Source organism: Physella acuta, unplaced genomic scaffold (genome assembly GCF_028476545.2).
Source record: "Physella acuta isolate Inbredline_101_S28 unplaced genomic scaffold, ASM2847654v3 ptg000877l, whole genome shotgun sequence".
Lineage (NCBI taxonomy): Eukaryota > Metazoa > Mollusca > Gastropoda > Physidae > Physella > Physella acuta.
In genome coordinates this window covers 287,342-307,096 of record NW_026732394.1, presented here as the reverse complement: position 1 = coordinate 307,096, position 19,755 = coordinate 287,342, and the positions used below count along the sequence as shown (strand labels likewise).

The 19,755-nt window shown below is 32.9% G+C and overlaps 1 protein-coding gene across 3 annotated transcripts in view; it reads left to right on the top strand.

The window, feature by feature from the left end:
- The window catches only part of LOC131952577 (pyruvate kinase PKM), a 57,036-nt gene that overhangs the window by 7,818 nt on the left and 29,463 nt on the right, over positions 1 to 19,755 (top strand). For 2 of the 3 annotated variants that reach the window (XM_059315319.1, XM_059315320.1), the window contains exons 2-8: positions 2,564 to 2,659; positions 9,119 to 9,145; positions 11,847 to 12,003; positions 13,157 to 13,248; positions 16,537 to 16,656; positions 18,190 to 18,376; positions 19,541 to 19,683. In XM_059315319.1, coding sequence (XP_059171302.1) covers positions 2,564 to 2,659; positions 9,119 to 9,145; positions 11,847 to 12,003; positions 13,157 to 13,248; positions 16,537 to 16,656; positions 18,190 to 18,376; positions 19,541 to 19,683 — 822 coding nt within the window. The remainder of the gene's footprint in view (positions 1 to 2,563; positions 2,660 to 9,118; positions 9,146 to 11,846; positions 12,004 to 13,156; positions 13,249 to 16,536; positions 16,657 to 18,189; positions 18,377 to 19,540; positions 19,684 to 19,755) is intronic. The other variant, XM_059315321.1, reaches the window with a different exon arrangement.

Here is a 19,755-nt window from a genome sequence, read left to right as displayed (position 1 = left end):
TGGTTTTTGGCTTTCATGTTTGCATTTTGGATAAAAAAAATTTCTTGGCACCTGAGTAAGCTAGATAATTAAATGTGGTCTTAATGATCTTTTAAAGGGTACTAGACTACCCGTTATCTAGTTAGATAACTGTGGGTTTCGGGGGTCATCCATAAATGACATCACGTCTGTCAGCACTTATCTCAAAATAACCAGACCCCACATTAAAAAAGACGTTTTTTATATTTTAAAAACTCTACTAAACTCTACTTCACCTGCCCAGTGTCCCGCCAAGTCTCAGACATGTTTGAATTTAAAAAAAAAAACGATTCCGGCCAAGCATGGCTCTGACCACACTATCCCTTCATATGCTGAGAACATAGAAACAGGTGAACTCTACTTCACCTGCCCTTATTCAACCTTATCATTCACATATAGGCCTTAAGAAAAAAATAATTGAAAACGTTGTTAAAAAGAATATAAATCCTTTTACTATTACTAAAGTCATTGTTTTAAATTTTATAATTAATGTGGTTAATCTACCTATGAATATATCAATAAATTAAGGGCTTTCAATTAGTTTGTAATTAACAGTGCGTTTAAGAAGGAACAATATTTACCACCCAAAATCCTATTTTACAGCTCTACACATAATGCATATTCTCCCCAATAACAAATCAGAAAAAAAAACAAAAAATGAGTTATCAAACGTCACTATTCAGTCAAAGTTAAGCCATTGTTCTAAAACTTTAAAATTATTGTGGTTATTCTACCTATGAATAAATCAATTAATTAACGTCAATAAATGTGTGATTAACTGTCTGCAATCAAAAATTGTTCTCTACCTACATACTATTTTACAGCTCCCCATATAGAGCAGTTTCCTTACAGTACCAAATCAAACAAACAAACAAATATTCAAACATGTAAACAAACTTGAGTTTTAGTAGTATACATATGGCTTGTCATGGTTTAATGTGAAATAACAGAATATTTGATTTTAAAATTTCATAATTCTAGCTGATAAAGGTCTGAATCTTTAAAAATCTTGTTTTGTTTTCATAAGGTTGAGCTCTACAAGAATATGTAATTTTTATTTTTTATTATGATAAGTGTTTTTTTTTTAAAACCAAAATCCCTACTATATATTATGTAAATTAGAGTGGTTTCCCTTGAATCTAACTAAAATGTTACCAAAAAACTTAAGATCGCGGCAAAAAGTAATTGAGCTAGATTGCATTTGATGAAAACATAGCTAATCTTTATTGCTGAAAAGTTTAAATACAATTGTTTAAAACTGGGTACTTGAATGAAACTTTCAAACCATAAAGCCTTCTAAAAATATGAAATAATTAGGCCTACTAAAATTTAATGAGACCTTTTTTCACATTACTAGCCTCAGACAATTTTATGCACCTAAAACAGGTAATCTCATGATATAGCACCGGTAATATTTGTTGAGTTTCGTTAACATTCGTTACTGTTAACCATATTTAATTGACCGTTGAAAAAATATAAAGTCAACTGCATTGAATTGTTTAAACATAATTTAAAGTTTAATTGACTGAAAATTAGTAACAGTAGTAGATCTAAATATTATTAATAAAGTTGTGTGTATTAATTGTTTTTTTTTAAAAAAACAGAAAAAACTTGCAGTCGATTTGCTACAACTAGATTCTAGATCTAGTAAAATAAGACGATTAGATTTACTAAAGTTCTATAACATGTTTTTTATCCATGTCAACAATAATGAAGTATTCACGGTTATGTCGATTGAATAACAAATTACAATCAGGGGCCAAACCAATAATGAACTTCTAACATCAGTGTTTGAGACAACTATGAGTAAATAAAAATTAGTTTCTTCTTGACAATTTTCTGTTTGTATGTCTATTGTGTTATTTGTTGTCAAATGTGGTTGTCTTTAAACTTCTGCTGTTTTCCTTATTTCTTAAGGGAAATTGAATTGTTGTGTAATTATAATGAGGGATCTGAGACTATCTCCTCCTCTCTCTCTCCCCCCCCCCCCCCCCCCCCCGCATGATACCTTGGCGGATTAAGAATTTAAAAAACAGTCTGGTTGTGGGTAAGCGAAATGGTATCACACTAGGTTTTTTCTTGGAGGGGGAGCGGGATAGATTTACAGCAACATATACTTTTAAATAATAAAAATTATGTTCATTTTCGTTAGAAATGGTTATTTAGGGTTTGATGGAGTAGAACTGCAATCTTTTTTAAAAGCGCAGTCTAGCATTTAGTGACCCCTTGGGGTGGAGGATATAGAAGCCGCTGGATAAGTATGAAACATCGTTGAAAATCAACAATATATGTGCTACTACATGTAAATAAATGTACTATACACAGTCGTGGGCACACCAGACTGCTTCCTGCTAAAAAAAATTATATCAAGCTGCCGAGGGCACATATGCCTGTAAACTAAAGCATTTTCATTAGCTACCTCTTCAGAAATAACTGGGTTTGCTAGTTAACTGAGGCCAACAAAAGTGGGATTTAATTGGCATTCAATTTTCATTTTACTTTCTCTTTGCACTTACGATTAAAGCAATTTTTTACATTTTTGTAGATGGCACAGATGTTGGCCAAACCTGGATCTAGTGGTCACATACCGTTGCTGCCCTCTCATTTCCCAAGAAATGCTTCAATGGTTAACAAGTCTACGGTAAACAAATTTTTTTAGGTTGTTAGTATAAAAAAACCTGTCTACTCATGCAGCAATTATACTTCTAGAAAAGAATTATGTACTTACTAATAATTTCAAAACAAATCTAAATTCTGTTATTTGTACTTGCTCAGTGTTCTTATCAAGGTTTGATTTCGTGATTTATTTTTGTATCATCAAAAAGCTTGGTGCCAAAGATCTGCCTGAAACATAGTGAAAAATGTTTATCTATATATATAAAAAGCAATGTATGTATGTGTGTGTGTCTGTTTGTTTGTCTTTTATGCATTACTACACCTCTCATCACATCGCTGTGAAACTTTGGGAAGTTGTTGTAAATATTTTTCGGGATGGCGCCCAATAGGGCGCGATTTTTTCCCCCTCTATGTATGGTATATAAAAAATAAAAGTCGATTGAAGTTTGACACAGTTCATCCCATCACCATAAAACTCTGGTGAGTTGATTAGAACACCCCAGGGGAGGTTTATGCATAAAAAAATCTCTTAATTTCACGAGGGTGGCGCCCCAGGTGGGTTTGATTTTTCTCTATGTTCGGCATACAAAATAAAGTCGACTCTGGTTTGACACCATTCATTCGATCGCCATCAAACTTTGGTGAGTTCATTAGAACACTCTGGGGAAGGGATCCGTAAAAAAAATCATTTTTAATTTCGCAAGGGCGGCGCCACGGGAGGGTGCGATTTTTTTCTCTGTGTAGGATATTTAAAAATAAAAGTAAATTTTGGTTTGACACCGTTCATCCGATAGTCATGAGACTTTGGGGAGTTGATTAGAACGCTATCTGAAAGGGTTCCTGCAAAAAATATTTTTTTTTAATTTCGCAAGGGCGGCGCCACAAGAGGGTGCAATTTTTCATTAAATTCTGTATATAAAAAATAAGTCTATTGCATTTTCACACCATTCATCCGATCGGTATCAATCTTCTGTAATTTCGCAAGGCGCCGCCTCAGGAGGGTTCGTTTTTCTCTATATATGGTATATAAAAATAAAAGTTAGATGCCGTTCGACACCTTTCATCCGTGTGCCATGAAACTTTGGGGGAGTTGATGAGAATACTCCCGAGAAGGTTTCTGTGAACAAAATAATGAAAAAATGATATGTGTGGTGCCTGTGAGGGTGCAAACAGAATTTGGCGCCCAGAGTTACAGAGCGGCTATGTTAGCACATGGTATCTGCTGATCGTGCGCCCTTCATAGCGGGTAAGCAGTAATACTATACTCCGCGTTAAAACTTCAAGAGGCGCAACCGTCGTGTCCTGTAGATTGCACGACCCGAAGAGCTCCAGGCTCCCCTGCGAACGCTATGGCGCCTACGTTCATTAAAAAAGGCTATACACTAAAGACACGACGGGCAACAATAATCGTTGACTATAACAAACCAGGCACGTCCTCCGGCGCACCTGCAGGGTTCAATTTGGCGGCCTGGGCTTTCCCGTGAACGCTATGGCACCTACGTTTGTTCTAAACAGTGTAGTAGACAATAGATAAGATGGGCCATTACAGTCGCTCAATAAATTGAATCAGGCGAGTCAGCCGGCGTCCTAGTAGGGTGCGATCTGGCTGTAAACAAAAAATTCAGTTTCGGGCCTCACAGGCTCACGCGGGCTGCTGAGGGCCCTGTAATACTTTTTTTTTAATAATCAGGAAAATTAACCAAGGTTAGATTATTAACACTGGGTTGTTTCTATTTGTCCGTAAAAAATCCAAACAATTCCAAAGCCTACAGTTCTCAAAATAATGAAAATATTTCCGTAAAAAATTAAGTTTAGAAGGGCTACTCAAATCAAAATGAAAAGTCACACTTCTAAAAATAACTTTGTAACGCGAGGAAATCCTTCTGTACAGTTTCGTCACTTTGCAAATGATGCAATTAGCATTTACTTTTAAAAGATCCAATCAGAAATAATAACACCATTAGTAACGCTAACAAATTACATCAGCCACACTGATGTTTATAACACGTCAAATATTCATTTTTCTACGTGTTAAAGAAAACATCCTGTTGACTTGTGTCACTTAAGCGATCGACGCAATCTGCATCATTGTTTCCGAATGCTATTTGGCGCTCTGGGTTATTCTGTAAGCACTACGGCGCCTATGTTAGGTGTAGCCAGGGGTAGTACGCGGCACCTCAGCGTTAGAGTAATCTAGGGCTTCCGAGAGCGCCCCTCTATGTCCCTGACACATGGTCGGTCACCGAAGTGTGTTCTACTTGATTATTTTGGTGAGTGATTAACGTAAGGTTTTCATGCGGCAGTGTTGGTATTGTAGGTAAACCCGTGTCCCTATATTTATGATACAAGCCTTTGCATTGTTTACATTTACAGTTTTAGAAAACAAGGTCACGCGTCTTGAAACATAGTATTGGTAACGCTTTGATGAAAACCTTCTTAAATATTTCATCAGACTTTCTTATGCCGCTGGGACAGGTACGCTAGTGTAATAATATAAACGAGCTGACCCGCGATGTAGCATATGCCATCTAGTTGTTTTATTTTCTACTTGTCAACAATTCATAATTTGTGAATTCGAGACTACCTCACTACCCTGCCTAGTGAAAGCAGCCGTTTACAATGAAAATATCAAGCAGAACTTAATATCTCCCCTTAGTTTCAAATCGTTTAAAAACTAAATTATCTGCCCCTAATAGCTGTCACTTATTTGAACCGGCTCTACTATTGTAAACATTCGGGGTGAACCGCAGCTCACCTGACAGGTGGGGATGAGGGTGGTGGCTAAGCTGCGTGGTGTTTTCTATGGTCTCCATGAAGAGAATTATATATATTAATGAGTTTGGCAAAGTATTCATCAAGTAATAGTATTTGCCCATGAATGAAAAAAGGCTGTGAGCCCTAAGTTACTATATCTGTTGTTTGTTTTCACTGTTGACAGCTAAAAAAACTTGTTTGTGTGGTAGCTCTTTATGATCGTTGTTTGGAAGAACTTAACAAACTATAAGGAGCCCATTGTTAAAGAAAACCTACATCAACAATTCAGCATGATTTGTCAAGCTTGCCCTGACAGTCACTGACTCCTAACCTTAAGACAACAAGGTACCTTATGAAAAGCTCCCATCGAAATTAATTCAGTTAAGACTCTTGGCTAAACAACTAGATTAACATGAGATGGGTAGGCTAGTAGTAGCATAACATTTGTGGATTTATAAAAACTGCTTAATTTTTAAAAATATCACCTTATTTAACTTTGGTACCATTGAAGATGATACATTTGATTTGAGATTTCTAATTGCACATAACAAAAATTACCATTTTATTGTAAATACTTCTGTTAGGTTCTAACTTATTTTAATATTAAAGACCTATGTTACTACTTAGTTTATAACACTATTAGATGTATGCATTTAAAACAAATTTCTATTTTTAGCTAAAAATGTGTTCATGATAATGAAAATATTTAAATTTATTTCAAAAAGGATTAATCACATTCTAGACTACAAAATTTTGTTAGTTACAATATTATATAAAAGCACCTATTTGAATACTTATTTTCTCAGCCTTCCAGTTAATGACCTTGATAGGTTACATTTTGTGTTATTCAACAGAGTGTAAAATGTACACTTAAGAATATATATATACATTCATCAGTGATTTAATACAGGTCATTGACCCATTACTGAAATACAGGTTTACAGTTTTTTTTGCTGTTATCTATAATAGCCTAAACTAATAAGAAAAGAATTGAATGATTCATTAAATATTTATAAAACTGTATGCTGTTATTAAAATATGATTATAAAAACTTATTATGAGATTTTTGGAAGACTTTACTAAAGATTGGATCTATTTGATGCTTTTAGTATTTTTGAAAACTAAACAAATTTTAAAAAGCCAAAAAATGAAAATAAACATGGCTTAATTAGGTCATAATTAGGTCATGGGTATTATAGTGCAGAGAGAGAGTAGCACAAGACTGCCTTCTAATTTCAGAAAATTTTAATTAATACATTAAAAATAAATTAGTCATCCAATTCAATGTTGTATTGCATTGTCTTCAAGTGTTGACGTGCCAAATTTGAATCAAATCTGTCAGTTAGAAGTGCTCAAAATTCCACTCGAGCATTTTGACCTATGATGACAGAGGAAGCAAGTTAAATAAAAGTTTGTAAAAAGGAAATTTTGTTTTAAAAAGTATCATCAAAGGTTGAAAACTAACAGGTGTTTTCAAAAGACCAATCACCGAATTTCTATCCAGCCAATCAATTATTGTCTTACTTAATTGAAATATATGTTATAAATCATATAAATTAGGCCTAATGAAAGTAATTTGAGTTTAAAATCCAGTCTTGCAAAGATATGAAGACAGTTGAACTAAAACTCAAAAGACATTGTTACTTTTTGGTTTGTATTATACCTACAACACCAGAATAGTTTAAACTATTTTTCATTTCCAGGGAATTATACTGCAAATACTAATAATCATGTTGTTGTTCATCAGGGAAGCTGGCCATATCTACAAATGCATAGAAAAGTTTTCAAGTCATTGTAGTCATTTTTTTTTTTCTTGTCAGCTCAGGGAAGTAGCTATGGAGTTAGTTTTTCTTTTTCAGATTTTCATTTATTTCACCTGCAGATTATCTACTACATTGTGGAATTTTTCAAACATGGCAATTTTTACCAGAATCAGAATCTATATATTTGCAATGGGAAGAAATGGTCAAATTGTTAAGTGTACAATTTGTAACATGAAAGTCTTGAATTTTGACACAGGCTGATTCCGAGTCCACGTGCATTAGGGAAAGTAAAACTGCATGGGGTAGATTTGACAACACTATCCCTTCATACCCTGATCATCGAAACATTTGAACTCTATTTTCTGCCCAACCGACATGAGAACCAATGATGTACTCTCTAGCTGAAACATCCTGTTATATCAAGTCTCTGACATTCACAAGTTCCATGGCCATGAAAGAAGTCAAAATAATTTTCAGTGTATTTTAATGATTTGTCTCATAAGCTACTTTTGTGTTTCTAAGTTTAGTTAAGTCATGTCTGACAACAACTTTATGCAATACTAGTTTTGGCTTCTCTATTTCATGATAGTCAAGTTTGGGAAGCCAGTTTTATTGTTGCTTTCTGTGTAATAGTGTACTGACCAAAATATTAGAACATGCAAGTCAGAAATGCTTTTAATTTGTCAAAGAATGTGTGGATTTCATGTGCAAAACCAAAATCTTGGCTAAAAGTGAAGTCCGTTTTGCTATATGACTGAGTGATATAAAGAACAATATACAAGCTACATGGCTTATTAAACAAGTCTTTGATACAGATCTTGGAATTGCATTAGCCAGACATTTGTGATTTTCTTCTGTGGGAAGTATGCAGAGGACAAAATATTAGAGGACAAACAGAAAGAAAAAAGAGGTGGTAAGGCACACCATCAGAAAAACAGTCAATGCTCCATCAGACAGGCACTGATGTGTAATCCACATGGAAAGAGGAAGTGGATAAGACTAAAATATTCACGGATATTATCGAAAAGAGTTGTGTAAGTTAGGGTTGTCTGGGCTTGAGCTTTAAAAAGTAGTCCAAAATCAAGTTCATAGATTAAGTCTCATCTAGACTAATGAAAAAAAAGAAGAAAGTGTTTCCTTGCAGTTGCGCACTAATTTGGTCTGTTTTATTTGTTTTGACATATAGGCGTAATGGTTTATAGGTTATGTTGAACAAAAAACACGAAGCAGTAACAGCTGTCAGGTTGTTCTGGTTTCAGAAGTAGGCCTAGTGGCTTTAGCAGTATGCGAAGTGCAGTATTAGGACTTACAAAGCAAGCAATCATATGCCTAATGCTTATTGTACCGGGAGATTATAACTTAAAGGGCTATTATAAAACGATGTTGTCCTTTAAGAATCACTTTAAATTGAGAGAAATAAAAACTTATTTAACTTAAACGGTTAGTCCTCAGGTGGCTGCCTCCCTCCATTTACATCTCTTAGAAATTTTCTTTCAACACATTCTAAAAAGACATTTCCATAAAAATAGCAACCTAAATATAAATACTTTGTACACAGACACATCATAGGCCATTAGATTTGGATATTGGAAGTTTAAATTATTATGGGGTAATTATGTAGACATTCTCAGTAAACTCTAAAAATTAATTTTTCCATAAATATAAAACCCCTTAATAAATTGCACACTTTTTTTTATTGATGTTGTAATGCTTAAGTTATAAACATTGTAACTATCTTATGCAACATATTGTGCAATTTATATACCTTTTAAAAAAAGGTATTGTTTTATGAAAAATATGTTGAATTGTTTGATGGTGTTTTTAAAAAAGTGTGTACCTAAGGATGACTTGCAAAATAAAAGCATTGAGATTGTGGTCTACTATTTAAACTAGTTGATATCCATAAGTGGATAGAATGTTTTGTTTTAAATCTTAAATTAAAATATGCATGTTAAATTTGTTGTCAGATTGATATTTCATCCCATAAAGATTCGGTAAGAGTTTTAACATCATATATCCCTCCTCCTTTTAATTTGATCATATTTTCACTATCCTTCTCCTAACCGTGCCTAACATTTATCTAATTTGCCTTTATCTTTTGGGTAGTCTTTTTAAGGTTATTAATTGATAGAAAAAAGATGTTACATTTGTCAACTGTATTAATTGGAAACTGACAATAAAATCTAAATAAAAATCTATACAACTAACTTTATCTGCAGAGGTCTGAGAATTCATGTTTTTCATTCAAAATACTGCAATAGAATTTTGCCTTTTAACTTGATTAAGTTTAATATGTAACAAAAATTAATTTTTTAAATCCCTATTGTCCCTAGGTTACCATGTCTTTTTTTTAAAATTTAGAACGAAAAAACTTTTCAGTTCCCATTAGCTGTACTGCTCTTTTTACAATTTTGAATGGCTATTATCAATTCCCATTTGGGTTAACAGGGAGACTGCCATTAAGACCTCATTTTTTTACGTGTTTATCTAAATTATATAGTTTTGATAAAAAGTTAAATTAAGACCTTTTTTTTTATGTGTTTATCTAAATTATATAGTTTTGATAAAAAGTTAAATATTTTATAAACTATTTAATTTTTATTACTTAATCTTCTGCTTAAATTTATCCAGCTTTGGTTTTTAAAAACTTGCCAAATTAGAAGTAAGCATTAAGTCAATTGTCATTTCTATATAGAATGAAGAATAAAAAAAATATTAATTGCCCCTTATTTTAAGTTTTCATCAATTTGAATGTATGCAATTTTTCAAAGAAACATGTATAATTTCACTTATTTAAAGAAATGACATGGATCAAATATTTAGATAATTGAATGAATGATAAATACATTTTCCATATAGTTAAGGATTAAAAATGAGAAATATTTTACATACATTTTGTTTTATTCATACACTTAAAATATTGTGTTAAATGTGAATTTGAACTACATGATTGTTTAGTATGATTTTGACAATAAATTCATTTTTTTCTGTAACCAAGATACGATAGCTTCAACGTTGCTTTAAAAAGAAGTTTTACAATCTTTTTTCATTAACTTGATTCCTCTTCTGTACATTTTACTTGCTTAGTCATGGGTAGAAAATTGTAAGCAAAATTTTAAATGCTTTTAAAACTTGACAAGACTCGATGATAATGAATTATTACATAAAAGTTGAGTTGTATGATAAATTCATTTTTAAAACTGTAACTATCACTAATTAAAAGTACTTATTTTATGATGCTGTAATGTCATTTCACTGCGTTCATTTGGTGTGCAATTAAAAAAATGTAATCCAAGGAATAAGATCTGCAGGTTTCATAGATTACTGTACAGTAACATGTTGAAAAAGTTGCAGCCAGTCAAGTATTGCTGTTACTTGATAACACTTGCCTAACTTTTCTCCCCAACATATTGATAGGCAGGAAGTAACAAACCTCTTTGACAGTTTTTGTTTATAGGCCTGTGAAGAGCAAGGCATAGACTTAATTCTTATAGAATTTCATTTATGTTCAGTGAACTTTGGTTAAGTTCAGATCTCTTCATAAACAGCTGCCTCTTAAAAATGCTGAGGATCTGTTGGCCTGACACTATCATCACACCCTTGAGAAATAATAGGACAACTTTCTGTTCATAAAGAAATCAGAAAAAAGATGGGGTTGGATAGGGAACAGATTGCCAATCAATGTCACCAGGCAGGCGTTGAGGTGGACCCCACAAAGAAAACAAAAAAAATATGTACACCTAGAAACACATGTTAAAGCAACATTGATGTTGAAACTACAAAGTTGAGCTACATGTGAAGTCAAGCTGAGAAAATAGGTTAGAGGCCCATAACTCAGCAGTGGTGACAGTGATAAGTGAAGCATTAAGAGTGTAATGTATAAGTGAAGTAAAGAGGCTGATTTTTTATTTTTAAGAATATATACTCTTTATTAAATAATTTTATTTCTTTAAAATTCTTTTGTTTTATACATTGTTTATTTGTAAATACATTTTCTTATTAAAAACCCATAACAAAAGCAAAATGGGTGGCATTTTAAGAGACGAATGGAGTAATGGCATTTCAATTGACTTCAAGTGGAAATTGCTTTGAAATATTGAAATAAGAGCAATTTGTTGTACAAAACAATCTTATGAAACATTAAACTTTTGAGGTAACATTGTATATTGTCTTCTAGATTTGATCTAAGTAGCATCTGTCAAATATTGTTGGCCAAGTAGCCACCTATTTTTATAAACCTTCGGATATCATTGTTAAAGTGTGAACTTAGCAAGTTTCTCATATACCATTTTTGTTTGAAGTTCTTACCTTTCCAATTCAATATATTTCTTAATCTGTTGAAATTTTTAACAAAAATTAAAACATGGCAACAAATTTTAGAAAAAGTTGTGTTCAGTACATTCAACATTTATGATAAAAGTGCAATTTTTCTCTGTGTTATGAAACTTACATGTAGTAAACTATTAGACAAAAGATATTAAAAGGAGATTCTTGAAATTATTTTTTACAATTTTTATCCTATTATATTTTTCAGTTTATGAACCAAAGGCACCATTCAGAAATGCATTAAACTTCTTAAGCAGTCTTCCTCTTAACCACATCCACTTTTTAAAAACAAACTAAAGATACAAAAGTTGAAAAAAAAATGTGCTTATATTTTACAGCTGATTATACATAGATTTTATATCTTACCAGTTCAATTTGAAGGACGTAGAATATAAAGGGGACTATTACGTCCAAAATCAACAACTTCATGCTGCAAATGCCAATTCTAGACTTGAGCACATGTGTGCCTTGGACATAGATTCCGAGCCTGGGCAAGTTCGCATGACCGGGATTATTTGCACTATTGGTTAGTACCTATTGTTTTATCCTTTTCCCTTCAATGTATAGTTTAATTGTATATTATTATAAAATTTCTTTAACAGAAATATAATTTCGGTACAGGTTAGAACAATTTTTAGATTTCTTCTGTTTTAATTGGCTCACTAGGTTTGTGGGTTTTGATACAAAATTTTTTATAAAACTTTGTAAATGCATTTTAGTCTCCAATGGCAGCGCGAAAATATCTAGTTTTTATTATAATTATTATATTTATTAAATAATATATTAATCATTAAAAATTGTATGGATTCCAATATTAAGTATAATAAACCTGAAGTTATCTCCCCATAACTTTCTTGTATATTCTTATATAACAATACGGGGGATGGCAACTCGGGATATAGACATGATTTTTAATCCATTTTTACTTTCTCTTATACACGATATAGAGTAAGTAATCTAATTCTGCACAAAAATAACATGAAATTTTGACAGTTTTCGATTTACACGTCAGTACTTCATCATATACTAAGTATAGGGGACTTATTTTAATCGGGCCTTTATTTTTAATTACTTTAATTACTCAAATTTTGATAGAAGGTGGAGAATTAGATTTTTTATTTACATGTGAGATTTCATTTATCTATCTAAAATAGTACTCAAGTTATAGGCTTTTGAAAAATTGAAAGTAGAATAAGTTCCACATCCTGTTACTGGAAATCGCTGTAAAGTTGATACAGAACAACAAATTTCATATAATACTTATAGAGGAACTCATATATTTATATAGGAACTCAAGTTGTCGTGTTTACAGACATACACACACATAGACAAACAGACAAAATTGCAAAACTGTTTTTTCTGACTCAGGGAGGTGTAAAGCATCGAGATCTGTGAAAATCTTGATTTGCACAATTACAATACTTCCTCTATACTACATATAAGAGAAAGTAAAAGGGGAGCAATGAAATTAATTAGTAACAATAATACTTGGTATGTCAGGTGGGTTGTATTTACTTATGTTTTCACACCTGAGAATCAACCACTCATATGACAAAGGGCAGATTTGTACTTTTATACTTGTTTTCTTTTTTGCACACATCCGTCCTTATTATTTCCAGTTGAAGTTTTCTTCTTTAATTTTGCTGGTATTAAGTTTTTGTAACACTGCACTTTTTCAGGACCTTCAACCAAAGATGTTCAAATGCTTCAAAAAATGATATTAGAAGGAATGAATATTGCACGCTTAAACTTTTCACATGGAAGTTATGACGTAAGTTAATTAAAGGGAGTTAGGAGTTATGACGTAAGTTAATTAAATCGGGTTGTGACCTGTAGGCTGTATGAATTTTATTGGATTTCTACATTTTTCATTATTGCAAAAAAAATTTTTTTTTCTATTTGTGGGTGGGGGTGGGATACTGTAACGGCAATCTAAGGAATTTTTTAAAAGCATGAAAAACTGTGGCTTTGATACTATCAAACTATTTATTTTTGTCTCAAATGTTTAGTTTATTTTCCAATATTATTAAAAAAGCAACAGCAAAGTATGCTCTATCTAATTCTTTTCTGGTCTACTTTATTGTCCATCACATGAACGAAGAAGTTAAAATTTCAATGAGGCTCTAAAATTTTAAGACTAACATAGCATTTACACTTCAAATGTGTACCAAACTTTAACGTACACTTACATGTTTTGTGTTCTGGGTCAAGTTTTTTATTTTGCTTGCTGAGCAAAAAAATTAGACATGTTCTGAATTTTATGTTGAGTGCTCTTACGTAGGCTGATTTCAAAATGTAACTTAAATATACTAATCTTGAGTTTTTGAGCACACACTTTTTAAGATTTTAACTTCACTAGGCCCTACTAAAAATATTTTTTAAATTACTAAGGCTTTACAGTTGTGCATTAAAACCAGTTTAGGTTGTAATTAATGAACAGTGCTGCTTAACCTGGGTTTGATCTAACCCCAAGGGTTCGGTGAGTCAGTCTCAGGAGTTCAGCGGAGGTCAAGACACACACCGACTCATATGATTTGCAATTTGGTTTTGACATTGCAGACAATGAAACCATAATGGGCGGGTGATTAATACCCAATTAGCCAAAATTCTTTTTTATAAACATAATGCTATCATATCTACGATATAGTTGTAGTTAAAGTAAATAAAATCCAAGATGGCCGCCATCACCATGGCAAAGGTAAGAAATTTTCAGCCATTTTTTTAATTTTTAGACTAAATTTTAAGTTAAGTATTATATCATTAGGTTTAGAAATAAGCATTTTGACTAATTTCGTTTTCATCACCCGTCCATGCCCTTAAGAATTCAGTGAATGTGCATATGAAACTGGTGGGGTTTGATACAGCTAAAAAGGTTATTCTTTAATTTACTTGACCCATATTTTGTTTCCATCTGATAGAGCAGGGGTCTCCAAACTTTTCAGTCCGAGGGCCGCATTAACTATCAAATTTCAGTTTGGGGGCCAGAGTTTCTTCCAGGCATGTTGTGATTTTTCTGAGCAAAGTTCCTCAGCCATCGTTTTTTTCCGTGGACAAAAATATCTCCGCGGGCTGGATGAGAGGACCTTGCGGGCCGTAGTTTGGAGACCCCTGTGATAGAGGAATAAATCTATAGTCCCACCTAAAAGTGCTCAGTGGATCACACTTGTACTGACTATAAAAACAGGCAGAAAAACATGTTTTAGGCTAATCATTTAGGTTTAAAATGGGACGAAATCAACAAAAAGAAATGAAATAGTGTCATAGGCCATAGGCTCATTCTTAAATATATTTCTCTTCTTAATAATAGTTGTTAGTAGTCCCACTAATTCAATCTCAATATTTTTAATGAACTTAGCAGATGCAAAGAAATCAGCAGACAAATGCTTCTTATTTCAAACAATGCATGCTGTTTATGAAGGATATAAACAAGCAAAGAAGCAACATAAGTTCTAAACCACTTCAACTTTAAAAAAGGCAAATAAAATACATTGTTACTAAACATTCCTCTCCACCCATGTAGTGAATTAGTGAATGTTTTTTTTTTTAATTTTAACTTTGTAATTTGGTAATTCTGAGAAGGTAGGCCTATATCAGATAACTAAACACTTCTCCAGTTACTAAGTATCATACAGTGACATCAAGCTGGGGACATGGCTACCATGAGTTTGAGGTAGGGAGAGAATGGGTAATTGTACTGCAGGATGGGAGGGAGAGGTAGTGGCAGGTGATTGTTTTAGACCTGTGCTATTATAGATACAATTATTTCTAGCTCAGTTGCAGATACTGCAATAAAATTTCTAAAATCTTGCATGTTGTTTAATTCTTAGATAATTTATTGTTTAATTCACCAAGGCTACACCATTTTCCTATAATATGAAAAGTGAACGCCAAAGTATACATGTTCTGTGGAGAAAATGTATCCAGATAAAAAGTAACTTTTGGTGGGCTGTATGTTCTAAACATGTACCATGTCCATCTTTAATAAAATACTTAAAAAAACTTTTTAAAAAACCACGTTTTTCTTGTGGACTAAAAAGTAGAAAATAATTTTTTCTTTTGTGCTTCCTCGAGCTGTGCAGGTTCTTGTGATGACTGACAAAAAACGTGGGTACGTTCACCATCAAATTTCCCGACCCATCTGCCCGACCCACGTTTTTTGTCAGTCATCACAAGAACCTGCACAGCTCGAGGAAGCACAAAAGAAAAAATTATTTTCTACTTTTTAGTCCACAAGAAAAACGTGGTTTTTTAAAAAGTTTTTTTTAAGTATTTTATTTTCTCCTTTTTAGTCCGTTGCTACACATGAAACATGTGGTTTTTAAAAAAGTGTTTATAAATACACGGACTAAAAAAAAATCTTGAGCGACCAGGATTCGAACCTGGGTTGTCGCGGCCACAACGCGAAGTACTAACCACTATACGATCACGGCCAGCGCGCTCACATCGATTGGGGCCGAAGTAACTGTATCAATAGGCCTCTAGTCTTGTCGGTATCTTTAGAAATCATGTCCTCAATTTTATGGTCCTTGGGGCGTAATTAAATTAAGCTAATTACGGTCACTAATTGCTAGTTTTTATGATTGCATCTGAAATTGTTAGGCGAAAGTAGCATGCATGCCAAATTTCAGGTCTCTAGAGCAATCAGAAGTGGGCTAATTTTCAATGTCAATTTTAACAACAAACACACAAACGCGAAGCTGAGTTAATAAAAACGTGTTAAAAAGAAAACTCTTTATCATTAAATTTTCAATTAAGTGCAAATAAATCATTACGTTTTTAATGAGTTTGTTGTTCACTGAGTTTTAGAGTAATAGAAATTCATATTTTTAGATATTGGCCACTTCAAGTTGTTAATAAGTACAATAATGGTCCAAGAGTGCTTGCTTTACATTAGAGCTGCATAAAGGGTATAGAGTCTGGTTTAAATAATTTCCTAATTTGTTTTCATTGCCTTGTCACATCTGTTTAATTAGCTTAATCAAGTCATAGAGTTAAAAGATTGAGCAGGCTTTTGCCCCTCACCAATAATTAATAAACTTTATTAAAAAAAAATTTCTAGTATCACAGAGAAACAATTGAAAATATTCGTAAAGCTGTGGAGGGTTTTTCTGAACCCAAGCCTATTGCCATAGCCCTAGACACTAAGGGACCTGAGATTCGAACTGGACTTATTGATGGAGTAAGTATTGTAGTATTTTGAATTTTAAATTCATTTTGTAATTCTTGTGAATTTAGAAAACCAACCTTTTTATAATATTTAAGTCTTCTTTTTTAAGATACACTTTACATTTAATTAAGCACTTTGATGTTAAATTAAACATTTGGACGTCCACATGGACCCAAATACTTCATTACATAACATGAGCACAACACGACAGAGAGCTCAAAGTCTGGAATATGATTAGTTTTTGAGGCTGTTTTTTTTATTATAGAAATAAGCAGTGTCTTACAAGATTATGGTTCTAAGTTTTTAAAAGCCACATTTCCCAAAAAGCCAGACCCCCACATTTTAAAATCGTCACACTTCAGACATATTTTTGTCTTTTAAAAATAATTTCTGCTGAACTTAGGTCTGACCACAATATCCTTTCATATGCTGAGGTCGCAGAAACTAGTCAACTCTACTTCACCTGTCCAGTCCCAAAAGGCAACTTTATCATTCACAAAAAAAAGAAGTCAAACCTCAGCTTACATGTTTTTGCCTTTTAAAGTTATAGATTTGAATAATAAATGCATACATTTTTAAAGCTAACTCCAAACTAATAATAATGAATTAGAACCAATCGTGTGTGTTGGGATTTCCCACTGCATTTTCTATGAGGGAAAAGTAAAACATACAAATTTAAAATTGACATGTGTTTTGAACCCGTACCACCTTTGTGGTCTCTATTACACTATCATCTCTGCCAGCTAGGCACATATAATTGGATATAAATATATTGCGTTATTTTGCAAGCGGAGGAAAATAAAACTGTGAATATTATTTTAAATTAAATTATATACTAATTTAGCCAATTCCATTGCTAAAAAAACAAAGATTTATATAAAATATTTAAGGCCTAAAATAGTTTAGTTACAAAACTCACTTGTTCATTGTGTTATTGGCCTTAAGCAAGATTCTAAATTTAGATACAATCTACGGACAGATGAAAAATGGCTTAAGTCTAGCTTATCAGTAGCTCTAGATAGTTTTCTCAAATTAATAGATGATCTGTGACACTTAAAAGCACAGATTTAAATCAAATATTTAAGGTTCAAAATATTTTAATAAAGAAACTCAATTATTTATTGTGAACTCCAAAAGTTCAAGAACTATTTAACTTATACTCTAAAACTATTAGCATATGGTACCTTGATTGAATTCCCAGTTATTATAGCAGTCATAAGTATAAAAGCTCATGTACTTATAAGTTTTATTTCATGTTGTCGCGGGGGGGGGGGGGGGGGGGCAGTGATTTTTTAATGTCCCATAACTCACCTAAGTCTGTTAAAAATGTGTTATTCTTGTCGCTTTAGTAGATGACCCAATATACCACACCAAATAGTATTCACAGGGCAGACATTTAAAAGTGATTACACCCACACATGGTGAAGGTTACACTGTTTAGAATGATAATTTTTCAAACTTTCATTAAATATAACTTACCAATAATGAAATCGTTAGGATAGATGTGTGAGATTGAAATATTTGTCTGTTTAAATTTTTTGGCAGAGTGGAACTGGAGAGGCTGTTTTGGTTGCAGGGGAAAGTATTAAAATTACTACAGATGATGCGTTTATGGACAATTGTAACAAAGATATCTTATGGGTAGATTACAAGAATATAGTAAAAGTTGTGAACCCTGGCTCTAGAGTCTACATAGATGATGGCCTTATCTCTGTAATCTGCAAAGAAAAAGGTAATACTTAAAATATCTATGCACACTCACACATACATACATATATATATATAGTGAAAATAAGTCTTTTTTTTTTAGCGTAATTTCCATTCTGGAGAATTGCGTTTATTAACTCGTCTTTTCTGGGAATGGATGGATGGATGTGTGTCCGCAGCTTTAAGTCGTATCTCCTCCTCAACGAAGCAATATCGATGTCTAGTTCCAAAAGCAATTATGTTAAGCAAGTTACCAGGATGAACATAGGCCAAAAAAATTCCGGGTTTCTTTCATGGATTTCCTGGAAAAGCCAACCTCGAAAAAATGCAGTTTTTGGCCCATATCTCGGCAACCAGACCACTTAGCGACTTGAAACATTTACCAATCGATTCCTGCCATAATTTAGAACAATATTGCCGAAGAAAGTTTTCAAAAATATCCTTTCATTCGGTCACAAAAAATTTTTTTAATTAATTAAAATTTGGACCGAATTTGTAGGCATTTTTTCCAACCACACCACACGCGTCATCACGTTCAATAGCTGCACCATCACGTTCAATGGCTGCGTCATAATGTTCAGTAGCTAGGCGCGCAATGGTTTTTAGTCATGTAACTCTATTGTAAATAAAACATGTATTTTAACCAATGGTTTTACTAACCCTGCTCTTGATTTACGCTACGACAGAGCTATTTTTAGATAACATAAGGAAATTGCGCTAAAATTGTCACTAGACTTTTTAATTACCTTGTTTTTTTATGCATTTCTACACATTTTATCTAAAACTTTGGAAAGTTGTTGAAAATACTTCTGGGAAGGTTACTTTGGGGGGAAAATGTTTAATTTCGGAGGGGCCGAGCCCTTACAGGGTGCAATTCGGCGCCCCAGGCTTTCCAGTGAGTACTTTGGCACCTACATGTCTGAAAACATACAATTACTAATCCTCTAAAAATATCGCATCAGCCTTTCTTCGACGACAAGCTGCAGGTATAAAATATGGCAAACACTAAACTTGGAAATGAAGTTTATAAGTGAATTGTTTTTAACATTGTAAATAAACAAAGAGATGTTTGGTAATTTTTGGCTAACATCATTACCAAAGGGACAGTAGTTCGAGCAACACCTTAGTTATTAAGTATGTTATTTTTTATTCTTTGTCACAATTTACTATTTTACTTTGTTTCTTTTAGGTACTGACTATTTAATTTGTGAAATTGAAAATGGTGGAGTATTAGGATCCAAGAAAGGATGCAATCTTCCTGGTACAGCTGTAGATTTGCCTGCGGTGTCTGAGAAAGACAAAGCAGATCTTCAGTTTGGTGTTGATATGGGGGTAACTACTTAATTATTGTTTTGTGAACAAAAACTCAGCATTTTTTTCATTTTCTCTCCAGTGTATTCCTTA